This window comes from Herpailurus yagouaroundi, unplaced genomic scaffold (genome assembly GCF_014898765.1).
Source record: "Herpailurus yagouaroundi ecotype Mexico unplaced genomic scaffold, PumYag 141, whole genome shotgun sequence".
Classification (NCBI taxonomy): domain Eukaryota; kingdom Metazoa; phylum Chordata; class Mammalia; order Carnivora; family Felidae; genus Herpailurus; species Herpailurus yagouaroundi.
Genome location: NW_024412396.1, coordinates 36,201,472 through 36,222,177, shown reverse-complemented (window position 1 = coordinate 36,222,177; position 20,706 = coordinate 36,201,472). Strand labels below are relative to the sequence as shown.

Below are 20,706 nucleotides of genomic sequence, written 5' to 3'. Positions count from 1 at the left end.
TAAAAAAGAAAATGACTTTTTTATGCTACAAAAAGAGGAAATAAAATTATAGACAGTTATACAGAAGATAAAGGAATGTTGTGTTTAATCAAATATGAGCTCACAGAAAAAAAAAACTCACCAAATATACAAGGAAACAGGCTGCCATGAGTAGGAGTTAACATGACAAATATAAGATATAAAATAACTACGTAAGGAGTATTTAACAAGATTTCTCTCTCTCTCTCTCTCTCTCTCTCTCACACACACACACACACACGAAAATGAGAAGAAATTATTTAAAAATCACCAGGCAAATTGGGAAAGAATTAAATGCCACTTTTGGAAATTAAGAATTAAAAATTTATTTACTTATTTTTAATATTTATATTTGAGAGAGAGAGAGAGAGAGCACGCGCACAAGCGGCGTGGGGGCAGAGAGAGGGAGACACAGGATCAGAAGCAGGCTCCAGGCTCTGAGCTGTCAGCACACAGTCTGACACAGGGCTTTAACTCATGAGTGCCGTGAGATCATGACCAGAGCTGAAGTCAGACGCCCACTGACTGAGCCACCCAGGTGCCCCGAGAATTAAAAATTTTTTAAAAGAATTAAAAATTTGTTGATAAAATTTCAAAGGATGACAACAGACTAAAAACGAACGCAATAAATGTAGTTGACTGATTTGAAGAAATAAATAAATAAAATTATGTTCACTTCAAAAAAACGTACAACCAAAGGATGAGGGAAAGGGGAAGGAGAAATAGAAAATCAAATTCTCCATAAACAGAAAGTAGCATAAATAGTCCACATAAGTAGGTTCTTAGAAATTTAAGACTTGGACATTGTAGGACCCCTGAAAGCCCAGGAACTATTAACTAATCTCTCTCTGTTGATGTCAACTCCCTAGAACATGGTAGTAGTAGCAGAGTTCTTTATACTCTATAATCAATATTTATTCCACTATGAAATCAGAAAACACCAGTAAAATAATGGTACCTTACTCTATACATACAGCTTAATCTCATTTAACAAACGCTCCTCTAGTATCTCATATTTTATTTATTTTTAATTGTGTATGTGAGAGAGAGAGCACAGGCAAGCAGGGGAGAGGGGCAGAGGGAGATAGAGAATCTTAAGCAGGCTCCACACTCAGCACGGAGCCTAACATGGGGCTCAATCCCACAACACTGGGATCATCACCTGAGCCAAAAATCAAGAGTCAGATGCTCAACCAAGCCATCCAGGTGACCCATTATCTATTTTCTAAATATACATAAATCATAGTCTCTAAATTTGTACATCTTTATTTATTTTTATTTAATTTTTATTTATTTTTGGGAGAGAGAATGCAAGCAGAAGAGGGGCAGAGAGAGAGGGAGACCCAGAATCCGAAGCAGGCTATAGGCTCTGAGCTGTCAGCCCCCCACCCCCCATGTGGGGCTCAAACTCACAGACCACAGATCATGACCTGAGTTGAAGTCAGACTCTTAACCAACTGAGCCACCCAGGCAGCCCCATCTTACTTCAGTTAGAAGTTTCTTATAGGGTCCATTAGTTTGCAGCTCATAGGGCTAAGACCTCCGGAATGTTGCTCCAATCTCCCTCAGACCTAAAATATTTTCACAGGTTTCTTATTAAATATTCTTTTAGGGACGCCTGGGTGGCTCAGTCAGTTAAGCGTCCGGCTTCCACTAAGGTCATGATCTCATGACCTTAGTGAGTTTGAGCCCCATGTGGGGCTCTGTGATGACAGCTCAGAGCCTGGAGCCTGCTTTATTATATTCTGTCTCCCTCTTTAGATTCTGTCTGCCCCTCCCCTGCTCATGCTCTGTCTCTCTCTCTCTCCTTCAAAAATAAACATTAAAAAAATAAAATTTAAATATTCTTTTAATAAAGCTCAATCTGATAGTTAAATCAACAAATAACTGTACTCTTAAGTTTCTCCTACAATATAACCTATAAAAGAATTATGCAGATTTATAATAGAGTTCTTTTGAAAAGAAACACGTCCTTGTTATTAAAAAAATTATTCACACATTTTATAAACTTAGGGTTCCAATACTAAAGACATTTAAATCATATAACATATTTCATGTTAAATAATGAATCTCAATTGTTCTAAAGAAAACTATCTTCATCACCTGCTCCTTTAAAAAGTTATATACAAATACAGTACGCAATATTTTTTTTGAGAGAGAGAGTGGGAACAAGCACGAGTTGGGGAAGGGCAGAGAGAGGAGAGGGAAAGAGAGAATCCTAAGCAGGCTCCACACCCAGCATGGAGCCTGATGCAGGGCTGGATCTCACCACTGTGAGATCATGACCTGAGTGGAAATCAAGAGTTGGATACTTAACCAACTGAGCCACCCAAGCACCCTGGCAATATTTCTGATAAGGAACTGAATATAGGGTTTTAAATATGTCATCCAAAATGTAAAATACACGCACAAACAGTTCCCATCAGTTTTGTACTCCCCTCCTCCCAAATTTTGACTTTGCTTATTACAGGATTTTACTCCTTTAAAACTTGATGTAGGACTGTGGCTCTTTGGGGGCACTTTTAGCAAATGCTCTTAAAATCCTACTGACAATTCTAATCCAACCAGAAGGCCTCTGATCTATCAAATCAAATCTTCTTTGGCAGAAGCAACCTCTCAATTAGCGTGATTCTGCCCCTCCAATTTGAAATTCTAGGGGGGACAGTGCCATTCAATTTTCTGTGGAATATCTCTGAACAATAATCCCAAGATAATAAGGGTTTCCCATGCTGCACTGGTTCAAACCTGAAGATCTTCAAACAACCCCCAAAAAGCAAAAAACATACAAACAAACAAACAAAACCATGACTATAGTTAAGCTTCAAAGTTCCTATACAAAGTTCTGCAAACAAAATATATCAAGGGCATTAAATCTCATCAGAAAATGGAATTATCATTTGTGTCTCACTGACATTATGACTAAAATTCAACATTCAGAACTGAGAACTTAAAAAAATTCCTTTCTTCTACTACATTATAACATCTTTGCCTTTTCTTCCCTCTAGGTCTTATTCTCTCCCACACAGCCTCCAAGTTTTATTCTTGTATCTACAAATTCAGTCTCCTTGCAAACTTTATACCATTTCTCTTCCTGTTCTTACAACCTTGATCACAATCTGTTCTATTTTCCTGTTCTTGCCTTTAATTGTTTCTCATTCTTGGGTTTAGGGGAGTAAGAAGGTAGAGTTCAGGCAAGTCAGCTGCGAGGGGAAACATTTCAGTGAACTAATCAAGATTGAGTTTACAAGGTAGAAGAGAAATGGCTACTACACACACTTCAGGGAAAGCTGAGGGGCTACTGAGCAACCCACAGTACTGGAGATGAGGACTAATGGTACATGTTCTTTGAAGTTTTAATACTAGTGAAGAGCCTGATTCTTGGTTTAAATTTGGATACAGTCTTCCAATTACTGAATAATTTTTCCTGGTCAGAGGACAAGGAAACCACAATTATTCAAGCTATAAAAGGAGGCTACATTATTCATCACTGGTTATCTCATAAGATATACAACATGCTTATAAACTGATCAAAAAGTTATCTAAGATTGCATTTATATGAAATATCAAAAAAAAATCTATAGAGACAAGAAAGTAGATGAGTGGTTGACAAGGGCTGGAGGAGAGGAGAATGGGGAGTGACTGCTAATGAGTATAAAGTTTCTTTGGGGGAGATATAAATGTGCTAAAATTAAATTGTGGTTAATGGTTGCACAATTCTGCGAATACGCTAAAAACTACTGAGATACAAACTTTAAATGGGTCAATTTTATGCTATGTGAGTTATATCTCAATAAAGACTGTTCAACAAAGCCATTTAAAAAGATGGTTTTACACGGTTTTCTGTATCTATATTTTATTTTGCATAAAAAGATTATTATTTTTATTTTTTTCCAAGTTTATTTATTTATTTTTGAAAGCAGGCGAGAGAACGAGTGGGGGGGAGGGACAAAAGAGATGGGGAGAGAGAGAATCCCAAGCAGGCTCTGAGCTGTCAGGGCAGAACCGGATGTGAGGCTCATCTCACAAACCCTGAGATCTTGACCTGAGCCAAAATCAAGAGTCCAGCGCTTAACTGACTGAGCAACGCAGGTGTTCCTGCATTAAAAGATTTTTAAAGATGACTATAGATTATATGGGACAACATGGAAAATACTACATTAAATTTTTTCAAAGATTATCTGAAAACTTCCTTAGCTGCCCAATATTTCATCTTACAGCTTCAACTAAATATTGACTTCACTCTTTGATTTAAATTATTTCTTCCAAAAAACCAAATTTCATCCAGAGGAATTATAATGCAAAAAGACTGTTACAGAGTTAAATAATACCTAAATTTAAATGTCCTAAATTAAAACCTTAAAAATGAAATTTCAAAAAGCAAACCAAAAGTGACCAAGCAAACCAAGCAAAATAAGTCAAATACAGCTCTTCTATGCTAAATAGCATTTCCATGAAGTCCATGACACAGGTCATTTTTTTCCGACCAAAAATTATTCAAAAATAATTAGTCTTCGCTGAATTAGGTAAAAATATACAACTACCTTGGGGGTGCCTGGGTGGCTGAGTTGGTTAAATGTCTGACTCTAGATTTTGGCTCAGGTCATGATCTCATGGTCCGAGATCTAGCCCCATGTCAGGCTCTGCACTGAGCAGGGAAACTATTTGGGATTCTCTCTCACCTTCTGCCCCTCCCTTGCTAATGCACACACGTGCTCAATGGCTCTCTCCCTATCAAAGTAAATAAATAAACTTAAAGAAAAATATACAACTTACCCAAACCATAGTTACTTTGTGTAGGCTATGAGCAGCAGTCTCAATTTCACATGGTGTGTGCAAGTCAGAGCTTGTTGCTTTTGATGTTTCCTCCATGTTTTCTCACAATTTATTTACTTTATTTTTAAATTTTTAAAATTTTTATTTATTTATGGGGGGGGGGGTGGAGAGCAAGGTGCAGGGGGAGAAAAAGAATCCCAAGCAGGCTCCATGATCCAACGTGGGGCTCGATCCCAGGACCCTGGGATCATGATCTGAGCTGTAATCAAGAGTCAGTTGCTCAACCCAGTGAGCCATTCAGGTGCCCCATATTTCATGATTTTTTAATGTGTCAATATCTTCTAGACATGTGCTGTGATATGAACTACATGCTCCATAAGGTAGTCTTATTAAACTTCTAGGTATGTACTAGAAGTACATACAAAGGTATGTACTGCATAATTTTTAAAAGTAAACTTTAGAAGTACATAATTACCTGAAAAGTATCTAAGCTCAATTTAGTTTGAGGTTTCTAGTGACTATAAAAATTAGACACTGACCTATTTTCACTAACAGCTATAGTATGAGCAAAACATTGAAAAGACGTGGAAAACATGGAGCTATTTAAAGTTTTCTAAGAATGTTCTACAGTATTCACAATTTCAATTTGCCTCATCTGTCAACTATTGCAAATTTCTCAGTTTTGAATAACTGTCTACAGAAGTGGATTCAATTTCCAGTCTGTTATTTTTTAATCCTTGCATATTTGAGGATTCAGACTCAGACTGACCTAGAAAATAACTGACTCCCTTAGCCAATCCATCCTTTTTCCTTTTGCTTAAAATAAACAAACCCCCGTGTGACTGAGCATTTATATGTTTGCTGATAACCTGAAAGCGGAAATAAAACTTACTTAATATTTAAGACCATAAAAGATTTATTGTCTTAACAATATGTAGCAATTCTAAGTATTTTACACAAAATACAGAAAAGAGGACCAAAAAATATTTGCCTCTAAGAGAAAGACTTCGGTCCATACATTTCAAAACAGATTCATTCACTGAGTCCACAAGTTTTGATGAGATATTTTGTGTATGGAAAAGGGTGTTGGGGGAAGAGAAAACATTTGTTTTTTTTTAAGTGAAGATTCTATCTTTCTAAGAGCTTAAAAAATATATATATCCAACTACCTCCTATACTTGATTAGCCACACCTCAAATGACATGACCCAAAGTGAATTTTTCAATGCCCTGCCACTTCTACTCAGTTCCCTGTCTCAGGAAATAGATCTACCATTAGTCATAAGCTCACAGAATCCTGTATTCTACCCTTATCATAGCACAGAAGACCCTGTGAATTCTCACTCATTTTAGATTGTAAGATCCATGAAGGAAGGGATTATATCTTTTTTGTTCATAGTACTTTGCATATAGTCAGACACTTTAATATGTAGGACAAAGGAGTGACAGCCATTATCATGACTTCTCTCTTGTCAACAGAGTTAGGAATTCTTTTCTACCCAGGAAAGGTATTCCCGGACGATGACCTCTGCAAACAATGTCCTACCATTTCCATCTTGTTATTCTACAAAATGCATAATCTAATTTTTAAAATCTCTACAGAAATTTAATTGATTTCTAGTAAGAAAATATTGGACCCTAAAACAAATGTGCAGCCTATTAATCAAAAATCTGATTTTCAGATTAGTGTTCATTAATGACTTTTAAAAGTTTCTTGACATCATTAGTTACATACTCTTATTGTTGAAAAATGCCACAGAAGACACACCAGAGGAAACAAAAGAGAAAGATGTAGTTTTGACTGTAAGTTAGAGCCTATACAGTCTCTTTCCCTGTGCTATTTATCTCCTCAATCAAGTCATGAATGGGTAAAATTTTAAAAGTCTTTTCTATATGAGAAGCAAAGTATAAGGTAATTAAAAAAATTTTTTTTAATGTTTATTTTTGAGAGAGAGAGAGACAGAGCATGAATGGGGGAGGGTCAGAGAGAGAGAGGGAGACACAGAATCTGAAGCAGGCTCCAGGCTCTGAGCTGTCAGCACAGAGCCCGACGCGGGGCTCGAACTCACGGACCGTGATATCATGACCTGAGCCGAAGTAGGACGCTTAACCAACTGAGCCACCCAGGCACCCCAAGTACAAGGTAATTTAGACACAAAGGAATAATTTCTGAGAGCTAAGAAATCCTCTTTCAATGTATTTTAGACAAAAGTATCTTTAACTTAGTCTGGGAGTTTTACTGTATAAAATGAATTAATCTCATTTGCACTTAAGGAGCTCCTTATTCTATTGACTATAACAAACCATTACACTAGATCACACTACACCGCTGACTAGTAGAAGTACAGTACTTATACTATCAGGAAGCATTTACATAGATAGAGAAAAATGAAGATGACAGATATGGAGTAATTAATACAGGGTTAAGTTGTGGGTTGACAGCAAAACAAAATCTGCTATTTCTAAGATCAGCCCCTAACATCCCAAACAGGCTTACACACTCTCAGCAGGGATAATAACTATTGTTTTAAATAGTGAAAATTTTATTTACTATCTATTTACATTCTAAAGCATAATGGCATACTGCAAAGATGTTTTTCTAAAGCCTGGTAAGCAATCTGTAAACAACTGTAAACCTTGTAAACAATCCTGTTTGCAAAACAAGAGAAGAACCAATATATAGCCACTCATTGCTTACCCTTAATATTTTCATTTCTGAAATTTGGTAACAAAGGTAAGTAAGCAAGTTGCATCTCCTATAGATATAATGTCAAATTAGATGCACTTTTCTACCACTCACACTAAAGAAAAGGAGCAACTTAAAAAACAAAAACAAACAAACAAAAAAAGCCAAGGCCTTTATTCAATCAGTAATGAATTACATTCTTAGAAACACCAGAATAGTTCTTGAATAACGTATTAAGAGAAATAATTAAGCTACATGTAGTATGACTCAAAACACACAAAAAACCCATTTATCTATCTACATCCCTGCCTGAGATAGTCATAACACAGATTTGAATAAAAAGAATGAGCCTAAATTTAAAATGGATTGTATGTGACCTATGCTCTCATAGTTTGCTATATTTCTGGCTCACAATCAATTTTCTTTGTCATGTGTTCATCAGAAAGTAAGCAAGGAGACTACAAGGATTAAACAATCCAATATTGAACATCTACTTAAAACAAATGAAACCTGGTCCTTGCTTTCAAAGATTTATTTTTAAAAAAATCTTAATAATGAAATATTCCATTTATAGTATAACTTTTACTGTAAGCCCAATTAGGTAGCTTGTGCTATATTCTTTTTTTTTTCTTCAACTTTTATTTATTTTTGGGACAGAGAGAGACAGAGCATGAACGGGGGAGGGGCAGAGAGAGAGGGAGACACAGAATCGGAAACAGGCTCCAGGCTCTGAGCCATCAGCCCAGAGCCCGACGAGGGGCTCGAACTCACGGACCGCGAGATCGTGACCTGGCTGAAGTCGGACGCTTAACCGACTGCGCCACCCAGGCGCCCCTGTGCTATATTCTTAAATTCACTAAGAATTCTTCTTAAATTCACTAAGAATTTCATTTGAATAAAGGAATGATGAAATCATGTCAGTGGGTTGCAAAGTAGTGAACATAAGTAAGGTAAAATTGCATGTGGCTTGTGGTACCAGTTATATTATGCCTTTATCTTATATTCTTTTTATATAACAAAATTTAATAGTTCTTGGTAAAAAGCTCCTTTAAAAAAAAAAAAGATTTTATTTTTAAGTAATCTCCACATCCAACAGTGGGGCTCAAACTCACAATCCAGACATCAAAGGTCACATACTCCATGGACGTGAGCCAGCCAATAGCCCCAGTACTTGGTAAAAAGCTCTAAACAGAGCTGACATGATGTGACATATGACACTATACTTTTCAAATTTAGTGTACATGTCTACCTCAGACCCAGCTCAATCACAAGATTCACTCATTGAGTATGATGGAAATGTAGTTATAAGCTTCAAAATCAAAGATTTTCTTTGTATCTATTTATTTAGAGAGAAAAAGAGAGCGCGTGCATGAGCAGGGGAAGAGCAGATAGAGAAGGAAAGAGAGAATCCCAAGCAGGCTCAGCACTGTTAGTGCAGAGCCCGATGTGGGGCTCGATCCCGCGAACTGTGAGATCATGACCTGAGCTGAAATCAAGAGTTGGATGCTTAATCAGGGCACGTAGGTGGCTCAGTTGGTTAAGCATCTGACTTCAGCTCAGGTCATGATCTCACAGCTTGTGAGTTCAAGCCCCATGTCGGGCTGTGTGCTGACAGCCTGGAGCCTGGAGCCAGGAGCCTGTTTCAAGTTCTGTTTCTCCCTCTCTCTGCCTCTCCTCCCCCCCTTCCCCCCACAATGCTGTCTCTCTCTCAAAAATAAATGAACATCAAAAGAAAAATTTTTTTTTAAAGAACTGGATGCTTAACCAACTGAGCCGCTCAGGCACCCCAGTATAATCAAAGATTTTCTAAACCATCACAACTGCCAACAATTTCTTTTAGCAGAAGCAATAAAACTGCATATATATAACAACTATGAGAAGTCCAAGGACATGTGTTTAGCTTCTGTTACTAGCTGTGAAACTGAACAAGTAACTTAACCTGTCTCAATTTCCTCATCTGTTAAGATACAACTAACAGTAGTATCTACCTCATATACAGAAATATGAAGATTTAATGAGATAGTAATTAAAAATTTTCTATGATAATGCCTGGCATACTGCTCAATAATATTAGCTATCAGTGTTAGTAGCTAATGTTAAAGCTAGAAAAACTTAAAAGGCACACAAAGAATCAAATTTATGATTCTGGTCTCATTAGTATCATACCTCAATAAAGGAGTCTAAGCAGCCACAGACTGTCTATATAAAATTATTCATTTTAAAATTCAATAAAGGAAATTTTACTATGCATTTTTCAAATACTGGAAATAGTTTAACAGTTTGATATGGTTTAAAGTTTAGCTTTAAGGTTCATATGAACAGACTATTCATAATGTTAGACATTTATTTTGGTTTAAATTAAATCAGTTATCTCCCATCTTTAACTAATACATCATCTAATTACTGTGATTCCACCATTCCGGTTAAAAGGTTGCCTAGGTCATAATATCTGCAAATATAACTCTGGAAAGAGATGCAAGATTATGAATGTACTATTAACCCTTAACTGGAAATTAAAATGAAACCATTAGGTCTAGAATCAATCAATCTAATTTTCTACACCAACGTAAGAACTCTCCCACATTTCTGATTTGTATGATCTTCACACTTAAATATCCAGGTTCAACGAAAATAATACATAGGAAGAAAAGCAGCAATGTCCACTACTTGAAAGCTCTTAACTTTTTCCACCACCTCCAAAGCAATCACTCCCACTCTCAGGTAGATTGTGCCTAATATTTACAAAATATCTGAGTATCTACTATCCACAAGGTCCTGTGGTAGGCTTCAGGGATAATAAAAAGCTATTGTATTTTCCCCGTCAGAATTTGTAATTAAATTGAACAATTATAATTACAACACAGACACCTAGCAGTATACTATTAAAGCCACACAAATAATACAATAGATACTACTATAGAAGTACAGAGAAATGAGAGATGAAACATTGTCATCAGAGAAGGCTTTGTGGGAGAGGAAATACTAGAAAAGAGCTTTGATACAGAGGAAAGCAAAAGCTGGAAAAGGAAGGGCAAGAATTCCAAGCTACCACTTAGCATGAGTGACAGACAATCCACTGAGAGAAAAGTACAGGGTGTGTTCTAGAGATGGGAAGTGTACCAGTTCGGCTGAAATAGATCAGTCCTGAGGTTCAGTCATGGAAAGTGTCAAAAGCCCAACAAAGATTTCTAAACTTTATTCTGGAGGAAAAGGGAATCACTGAGTATGCTGAGCAAAGAAATAATAAGGTGCAAACAGTTTATTAGGACGGGGTTTGTAATGGTTTATAGAATGGGGGAGGGAGATGCAGCACAAGATGAAAGTGGGAAAGACCAGCTGGAGTGCTGAAACCATGGTCTGGGTATGAAGTGACAAGACCTTAGTATTTCAATACAATTTTTCAACCTTAAAGGACACAGGAGCCACCTGAAAACCTTAATATATTTATGTAAAGACTCCCTATTTTTTTTTACAAGAACTGGTTAATTAGAATAATTTAGTTTTCTCACTCTCTCACATTTTTTTCCTGTAGCAGTATCTTCTTGCCCATTTCTAATCATAGACTGTAACTCCTCTTCAAAATAGCAACCCTTGTCTTTCCTCACTTACTGATTACTCTAGTCTAAACATTCACGGTTGCTTTATTACTCTTATTCTTTATCCTGTTTAACTGTCTATTCCCACCTAACCACTAACTCCAAACCCATGACCTCTCCAGCTTCATATAATCAAATAGATCTAATCATACTCTCTTCCGTTACCTCTTAACTTTTTCACTTTTATAGATATATATAAGTTCTATATGCCTACAATCTTTACAACTTCTTCTAAAGTCTCTACTCAATCTCTTATAGTATGGCTTTCAGATTCACTGCTAAAACTGTGCTCAAAGACTCAGTAAGTCTCTATTCCTGTATCTCAAGATTTCACAAACTCAATAGCAGCTACTATTTATCTAGTACTTTCTTCATGGTAGAAGAAGTCAAGTATTTTACACAATCATCTCACTTAATCTTCAAGAATATCTTATGAGAAAGACTTTTCCATATGACAAATAAAGAAAACTAAGACTTAGAGAAATCAAGTGGCTTGCTCCAAATAACCCCACTAGGAAATTCTACCACCTTCTCCCCTCTAAAGCCTTTAATGTGGTTGTATTGACTGTACGTACATAGAAACATTTCCCTTAATCCTTCATTAAGGATACCAACCATTTGAGAATTTAATATTGATTCCATTCCTCAATCTGAACAATGATAGGTGAAGACATAAAACCGTCTAGCTCTGTTGACTTCTGAAACGTGGGGAATGACAAAATGAATTTAACTTCTGAATGTTTTCAGAAGACACTCTTGTAATTGATGACTTAATCTGAATCATAGTGTTAACATTCAGCTTTTCAATTTTTGATTCCTAGGAACAAGAAGGCTCATTTAATTGGGACAAATTCACTTAGGAAGATTTTGAAAATACTTTTATATCTACATAGTCTGATTCTGGCATGTTACTTAGATTCTGAGTCTGTATTTCTTCATTTGTAAAACAGAGATAACATCATATATGTTAGAGGGTTGTGGTGAAAATTAAAGCTTGACAAATAATAAACTATGGCTTTTATTATTCACTTTATCTAGAAGTAGTTTGGTCTCATAGGATTTTAATTTAAATCGTACCAGTGACAAAAACTCTAATGACTTTCAATCCAGATCCTACATAAACTCAGTCAATGGATTCCAAATAAACATATTAAGAATTATAAAAGCTCAAGCTCCCTTCTTCACCACACATTCAAGGAATGTTTAAAACATCTCTTATTTTATAAACACATGTATCAATAGTCTACTTTATTAACACACATTAACATCTAGTACTTTTCCCTCAGTCTCTTTAAAAAATTCTAAAGTCTATTAGATTTTAGATAAAGGTACACAGAAGCTCACCTCTCTTAAACCTTTACTTTCTCTAGCTCCTCCTACCTGCCTCAGCAAAAGAAAAGCTAGGTAAAGAGATTATCTAGGTAGTATATAGATAGCTAGGACTTGCAAAGGTCAAAATCATCAAGGAATATATTCTGGAGACTCAATCATATACAAAATCTTTACTCATGTAATATGAAGCACATTAGAAAGAGCAAAAGAAGAATACAATCAACTTTTGATTTTGATATCATTTAACCCAAGCTCCTTTCATATTAGGGCAGTTCGTCATCCCAGATAGAAATTCATTCAATTTCTTGGTTAATAATGCAATAATAGATGAAGCAACTGAATTTTAAAAATTTTACCACCAACATTATTTGAAATGTAAGAACACATTCTGGCATAAAATTACTACCCAAGGTACAAGAAGAAACAAACTTTTGCCCAGTTGCCTCATACCTTCCCTTCACCCATCGTCCACATATTTCACAGGGCCACACCTTGTTTTATCTTCTTGCTTAACTCTTATAGGACTCCACTTGAGCCAATTTTCTTACATGGCTGCCTCACTTCTCTGATCTAAGGATGGAAAGTAATCAGTACCACTCAGAGGCAGGTGCTCAGGCAAGAGTTCGATAATCATGGGGGGGGGGGGCCGAAGGAGGAGGAGGGGGATCATCAAAATATCACCCTATAATTAATTATTTCTACATGATCATAGACTTACACCTTAAGAAATTAATCCAGCTCTCATGCGTGAGCACTTCAAGGATAATAAGCTCTCTGTGGACATGTCAGTCTTTAAATTATTAAATAAACATTCATAGTTAAACCAGAATCAGCTACACATTCTGTTGGCCATTATACAGTCTAGGCATAATGTGAACAAATTCAAAGACTGTAAGTTTTTGGTAACTGTTTAGCAATGTTTACAATGTGACAACATGATGTTGCTATAGATTCCTTTGAAAAAAAGTTAGGTATTAGGAAACAAATTTTCACACAAATGTTTATTAACAAGTCAAGACAGCAAAACCCAGCCTGAACTCACAGAAAGATATAATGTGTTCTTATAATGCCCTTCACATCAAACTACCCAGAGTCCTGTGCTTGTTCAAGCCTATAGTCTCAACCACCCTCTGTCTCCGACCTAAGAGTTCTTCCTTCCTCTTTCTCCTAAGAGTTTTTCTAGACTTCCCAATCCCAACAGAAAAATCAATAAAGCCTACCTACAGGACTATCTTCCGTAAAGAAGAATCACAAATTTAAAATTCTTTTAATTAAGACACTTATTTCTAAGTAACACACATCTTTAGAACATTGAAACATCTAAATGCCTGGTATGGTCAAGGCATACTGAATAGACAATGTTAACAGAATAAAAAAATTTAACAACTGGGCATGCATTTGACAATACAGTATACCACTTTAGCTTTACCAATATGCAAAAGCTGAGACTCAAAAGGTTAAAGGATTTGTCCATGGACACAGATATTTTGGAGCACAGCCATGACTAAACATTTCTTATCTCCCAGCGCAGTGTTCCCTTCAACAGGTTATATTGTAATTATGATCATCACTTCAGCCCTTCAATCTAAAATATAAAAAAATACAACCTGTGTTTTAAAAAAGAATGTGAAAACAAATTTATGTAAATTTCCACCAAAAAAGAAATTTTGATGACACCAGCATTTAACACAGTTATTTCTCAAATATAATCTGAGATAGCTAGCCAAACCTTACTGGTCTTAATATACCCCTCCCATAATAAAATTACTTCACTGAGGTGAAAAATGTTTGAGGATATCAAATCAAAAATGTCTTAAGCAACTTCCATGTGAAGTTCTCATTAATGGCTGCAACTTGCAACTTAAAAGTAATCATCCCTACATGACTGAATGTTTATTCAGATATATGTGAGTTATACATAAGAACAGAACTACAACACGAGGCCAGGGATGTGACTTTGGGCTTCAATTTTTTGACCAAAGGTAACATCTAGGATTAGAAAATAGGCAGTGGGGTGGGTCACCATCTCTCTAATCAGTTTTCTACTCTGTAAAGAGTTACAGAAATGCAGTACTTGTAAAAGGCCCAATATGTTAAAAAGATAAAAGCTGTAAAAGTGAAGTTGTTCCAATTAGAGAGGAATTGGGGAGTAAGCCCAGTTGGACTCCTGTGAGCTCTGGAACTCAGAAAGCACAGCAGAGTACAGTTTAAATAAATAAATCCTCTGACTCTTCAGAGCTCTTTGCATCTTAAAAAAAAAAAAAAAAAGTGGTTGTGTTTAAAATCCCATCGTGCGAGTTTGAAAAGATTAAGCCTTTTTCCTCAGAACCATTTTTTTAATTTCGAATTTCTAATACCTATATCCCACTGATTTTTACACCTCCCATTACTCTTCCAATCACTTCTTACAATTCATTCGGCTCATTATTCCAATTAGCAGAAAATTCAGTGGGGAGGGTAGGGGCGGCGCAGATTTCTTTGGACAACTTAAGAACGACCTTTGTGGATTTGTAAATCCCATGCGGTGCTTGAGAAGAGAGAAGGAAAAAGACCTCACTCAGGTGGGTGATGAAATGTTCAAAACGTATCTAAACCGCGGTTGCTAAAAGGCTCTCCACAGCCAGCTGTCTTTCAAGAAAATATTTAAAATCTACAGGCAGAACAGAACCATACCTCAACCATCAAACTCTGACGTTAAGAACTTTTACCAATTTACACAGTTAAAAATACGAGAAGAAATCAGTGTGATTTACTCCAATGCATTTGTTCGATGCCTTAATAATGAATGAACTGGAGGCATCACAGACTGGAGTTCAGAAAGAGCCTCACTCTCAGCTCAGCCCCCCTATAAACCTGAAGCAAACCGTCCAGAATTTGGTGCCTCGAGGCTAAGTCCGGTCCAGAGGAAGCCAACCCCCTTCTTTCTCCCGGCCTCCCTCCCAGGGGTTGGAGCCCTGGGCGGCCCGGCGGGCGGGGGGGGGAGGGGGCGGGCGCCGCGACGCCCCACTCCTCGCCCCGGAAAAAAAGTTCCGCCCGCCGCTCTCGAGCCAGGAGGGCCTGCGGCCCTCGCCCGCGTCGCGGCCACGAACACCCGCCCGGCCTCGGCGGCGGGAGGGTCGCGCCCCCTCCCCGCGCCGCAGCCACCAACACTCCGCCCCCGCCTCCCTGCCGCCACCGCCCTCGCGGAGCGTTAACCCCTCGCCGCCCGCCGCCCGGCTTCGGGAAGGAGGCCGGGCCAGGGGGTGGAGTTGTCGTGTCTCCTCCCGGGAGCGCCCGGGCAGACGCCCGGCTTGTTTACAGGCCCCAGGCCCAGGCCTGGCCGCCACCGCCGCCGCGCAGGCCCGCGCCGTCCGCCCGCCCGCCCTCGGCCCAAGCGTCGCGCTTACCCGGAGCAGCCGCGGGCGGGCAGGTCCCTGGTCGGCCAAGGCAGCGGCGGCGACGGCGGCCGGGGAGGGGGCTGGAAGGGGGTCACCGCGGCGGCCGCCGGCCAGGTCAGGCCGGGGAGGGGGCGGAGGAGGGGAGGAGCCGGGCTGCGTCCGGGCCCCCGGCTCTCGGCGCCCTCGCGACTCAGATCATCCGGGCGTTGGAGCGGGAGGCGGAGAGCGGGTCCCGGAGGAGGAGGAGGAAGAGCCAAAGATTCATCGCTTTCGCGCCCCACCTGCCTGGCGCCCCCCCACCCCCCCTCCCCAACCACCCGTTCTGGCGCTGCAGCCGCCCGAGCACCCGAAGCTGCGGGCCGGGCCGGCGCCGAGACCACTGCTCCCTCGCTCCCGCGCGCGCTCCCGTCCCTAGCGCCGCCGCCACCGCCGCCTCGAGCGCGTCCCCGCGCAGGCGCGCTCACGACGGCGCCGTGCGGCCCCTCCCCGACTCCTCTGTCAGCCCCGCCCCGGCGGCTCAGCGGCCGCTACAGCTGCGGCGCGGCGGAGCAGCTGGAGAGACCCGGATGTCGTTGGGCAGGAACTGCGGCGAGGGCCGGCAGGCGGGGGAGGGGCGGCCGCAGATGACATCACTGCCCTACCCTGCTTCTCTCGCCGCAGCCCCCTCGCGGCCAGGGCCCCAGGCGAAGGCCGAACGGAGCATCCGAATGCCGGATCAGAACCGGCACTGGGGTCGTTATGCCCCCCGGCGTTGGGGGCTGGACAGAGTGTGTGAGTGTAAGGCGCCCCGGCCGTCGAGAGCTTCTCCAAGCCCGACAGTCTGTCCAGCCGGGACTCGGGAGCTCCCCCTTAGGGCGTCGGCTCCTCCCGCCCCGGCGCTTCCACTTGTCTTAAATACACACCCCACTCCCTGCAGAGACGCCGTTCTCTGAGCACCGAGGACCGACCTCTTTCCGGCGCAGTCGCGGCCTGGTTGCCGCCTCGCTGCTGTGGTTTAAACGCACTGTTGGATACAGGCTGCGGCCAGACCCCCTCCCCCTGGGCTCTAAGCCACCCTCACCAGTGACCCTGGGAGCCGCACGCAGGTGCTTCTGCTACAACACACCTCGAGTCCCGAAGGGCAGCAACACCCTACAAGCACCCATTCACACGCGAATGCAACCGATACACGGGGCACATGCTCTGAGTTTCTGGCAGGTTTTCCATCTGTAGGTCATCAGATTCCACATTGTATTTATTTGCACATGTTAGACAGTCACGTGATTCTGTCACAGGGGACCTCCTACGACCTCCAGCGAGGTTTAAGGAACTAAAGATTTTTCAAAATCTGGAGGATAATCAGAAACGTAACAGCTGTTTCTGTTAAGAGTTAGAGATCAACTGAACCTAATTGAAACTGCACATGCAGGCGGCCACAATCCAGTTTAGCTAGCTGGTCTACGGAAAACCGACCCACGCTGTTTGCAGACGCCGGGATAGAATGACAAACCCTAGGCGGCCAATGAATCAGAACTGGGAGCAGTACATCACCAGCACGAGTTCCCATTGGCTGGGGTGCCTTTCCCTTTCTTGTCAGAGGCTTAACCTGTTCAGGGATTTGACCTATACCACATTTGCTGGAAGAGAAGTTTAAAAGCAAGATCCGCGTTTTAAAAAGATGCTCTTGTATATACAAAGAAAAACCAAATAAATAGTTCAGTGTAGGAGGCAGGTACTTTAAAAAGAACACCTGAAAATATTAACCAAATTGTGTTCTGGCCAATAAAAAGGTTAGTATGTGATGAGTCCTATCCCTTTTTATCTGAGGAACTCACTGTAGCAATTTTTACATTGCTACTTACTATCTCCTAAAACCACTTTGCCCCACACCTCCTAGATCAAGAAGCAATCTATTTTTTCTTTTTGTCATTCAACGAACACTTAGCTGTTTTTGAAGCTGTGAAAGGCATTTCCAATTTTTTCTACATGACTTTTTTTGAGGAAGTTTCTGTTCCTTTCACGTTTAGGCCTGGAACCTGACAACAGGATAAAACAGTATCAGCAAATAGTCACTGGAAGGCCCATTCTTCAAAGAACCCAAAAGTCACTCCACCCAATATCTATGGTGTTTGAATTTCTTAGAGTAAGATGACGATGGATCTTTTCCAGGTATACAACGTGAAAATAAAATTCACTTATGCATTTGGTCCCAGTATCATCTGAGGACACATTTCCTAATTGCTTCTCCATACACTTGCCAAAAAAAAAAAAAAAAAAAAGGAAATTAGATCAAAGATCTTTGAAACTGTTCTGTATTGAAATCCTTAATACTTCAGACAAGTAACAGCATGATTTGCATGCTAGTGGACTCATTACCATTCTGAAACTGAAAAGCCCATGTGGCAACCACCATTTGAAGTGCCCTTGGAAAACAAATTTTCTTATTCATAAGGCAGAGCCCGGACAGCCAATGGCAGTAGTGGACCACAGTGAACTTGAAGGGCTTTCCTATCTTTCTGCTTCCTTCGTTCAGGCTCCCATATCTTTCTTCTCTCTGTTCTACACTTGGAGGAGAATCTGGGTCAATTATAGCAGAAGAGGCAGAAAAATAGAAAATATGAGCATAAAGAGATTTTGAAGAAGGCTGCACAGTGTACCACAGACTGCTGATAAAGTTGTACCTTCCTACTATTTCTTATTTCTGGATACAGCTTGCAGGGACATTTTGGTATGAACTAGGAAACTCATGGGTTATAAGCTAACATTTTAAAGTTTGGAACAAAGATATCTTAGTATTATCTGAATAAATATGCTCGATCTTATAATATCCCCCTCCTTATTATTATACTAAATATTATGTTTCCTAAATATGCTATGGGCAAAACCCAACTATTTAGAAGGGAGGAAAGGACATTGAAAAAAGAGAGTTAAAAGTTTTCTTTTTGTTTGAACTACAAGGCTTTGCTTGGGCCTCCTACACATATTTGGGATGTTCATAGTGAGTTTCTGTGAAACATCAGTGAGCATATATTCCCATAATTGTTTTTTAGTAATTTTTATAGGTACAACACAATCCTACTCTGCATCAGAAATCTGTTTACATTACAATTACCAAAGAGGAAGATTTTCTGAAAGATTGGCTTTCAAGTCCTGAATTTAACTGTATGTGATTAGCCTAGTAATTGGGAGGCATGCGGTGAGGATGGGGGTGGGGGCCGAGGTGAGGAGTCTGAAGTTCAATCTGGTTAACAATAACACTCTCTCTTCTTTCCCTCCACAATCTTAATTTAAAGTGAAGGTTAGGGGCGCCTGGGTGGCGCAGTCGGTTAAGCGTCCGACTTTAGCCAGGTCACGATCTCACGGTCCGTGAGTTCGAGCCCCGCGTCAGGCTCTGGGCTGATGGCTCAGAGCCTGGACCCTGTTTCTGATTCTGTGTCTCCCTCTCTCTCTGCACCTCCCCCGTTCATGCTCTGTCTCTCTCTGTCCCAAAAAAATAAATAAACGTTAAAAAAATCTTTTTTAAAAGAAATAAAAAAATAAAGTGAAGGTTAAATCACTTGTTCCCAAATTACTATTGTGAATCCACCCAGGAGAGTCACCCATGGGTCATCCTGGCTTGGGCCTCTCAAAATAAGGGTCGCCCTTTAAGTGACCCCTCTAGGAAGCACCTGAGAATTCCCCTCGCCTCAGCCATCCATCCTTTCCCACTGAAGTCAGTCACTCACTACTCAAGAGTCACAAAGTCAAGCAGAATGAGATCCAACTCTTCCTCCTCCACCTTCATTACCTGTTCCGCGTTTCTTTCTCACATATATCCTCTTCATATGTCTTCCTCTTCTCTCTTTTCTCATCACTCTTCTCCCTTTCTTCTGTTCTTTTTTGATCTCCTTTGCCCTTCTTTTCCCCATTCTTCTCTTCTCACTTTTTCTTATCTTAGCCCAAATTACAGCCTCTGCTACGCACTTTCTCCTGAAGCAGTACAAATCAGTGGATGGTGCCCCTAAACTAATTTTGTTGGTGGGGGGTGTACCCCCCACCCTGGTCCTACTTTCTCCATCGTCCCCCTCCCCTTGCACCATGTCAAGTCATGAAACACTTAGGTCTTTAAAGGACTGTCACAGAATGAGAAGGATTAGAGAATCCTGCCCTGTGTGACATCACTGAGGCAGCTCCATTAGGGTGGAGCAGTCTTGTGTTGCCACTGTGACTCCTCCTAGGCCTTTTGAGGGAAGTGCAGGCTGCCATGAACACCACAGGCCAAGGCTTGGAGAGTCTTTAGAGGAGACTATCACCTCAAGAGAACTGTATATGGCCACAGCTCCACAACATTGGTGTGGATCCTTTCAGACAAATTCATTTGTTCAACAGATAGTTATGGTATGCTAGGCTGGAAGTAGATAAGGATATGAATGGGCAAAAGTCCTAGCCCTCAAAGATCTGATATTATAATCAGGGATATAGACACAAAAGCAAACAAATAAGGAAATTAAGATTGTGATCAGGGCTATGAAGAAAACAGATTGGGGAGATGATTTGAAACAGGTGTTCAGAGAAGACCTTTGTAAGAAGGTAGCATTTGAGCTAAAGGATGAGGAGGAGTTAACTTTGCAAAGAATCAGGGGAAAGCTTTCTTGGCAGAGGGGTCAGCATAGGCAAAGGGCCTGATGTGGGAAGACTCTGGCAGAAAAGTTGTCTACAGGCCAAAGAGAAGTTCAGCAAGCATAAGGTATACATTTTTTATAAAGGCAATCAAGTTTAGAATTTCAACTTGGGATATTTGGGATACTTAATCAAATTCACGTAGAAACCACCTTCAACAGAGGGGCATGATCCATACAAAATAACTTAGTGAATTTGTGTGGCCCCAAAAGGAAATTACAAAATCAAAAGATCTTTATTCAATAATTAAAAATAAGAAGCATTCTATAACCCCAGGGAGAGATCCC

General features: G+C 40.2%; 1 protein-coding gene across 2 annotated transcripts in view; it reads right to left on the bottom strand.

Moving 5' to 3' along the window:
* The window catches only part of PPM1A (protein phosphatase, Mg2+/Mn2+ dependent 1A), a 52,054-nt gene extending 32,208 nt beyond the window's left edge, over positions 1–19,846 (bottom strand). The window contains exon 1 of one of the 2 annotated variants that reach the window (XM_040477307.1): positions 19,548–19,846. In XM_040477307.1, the coding sequence (XP_040333241.1) occupies positions 19,548–19,839 (292 nt within the window). In that variant the 5' untranslated portion in view covers positions 19,840–19,846. Of the gene's footprint in view, positions 1–15,790; positions 15,898–19,547 lie in introns of those variants that run through there. The other variant, XM_040477308.1, reaches the window with a different exon arrangement.
* Positions 19,847–20,706: the final 860 nt, after the last annotated feature.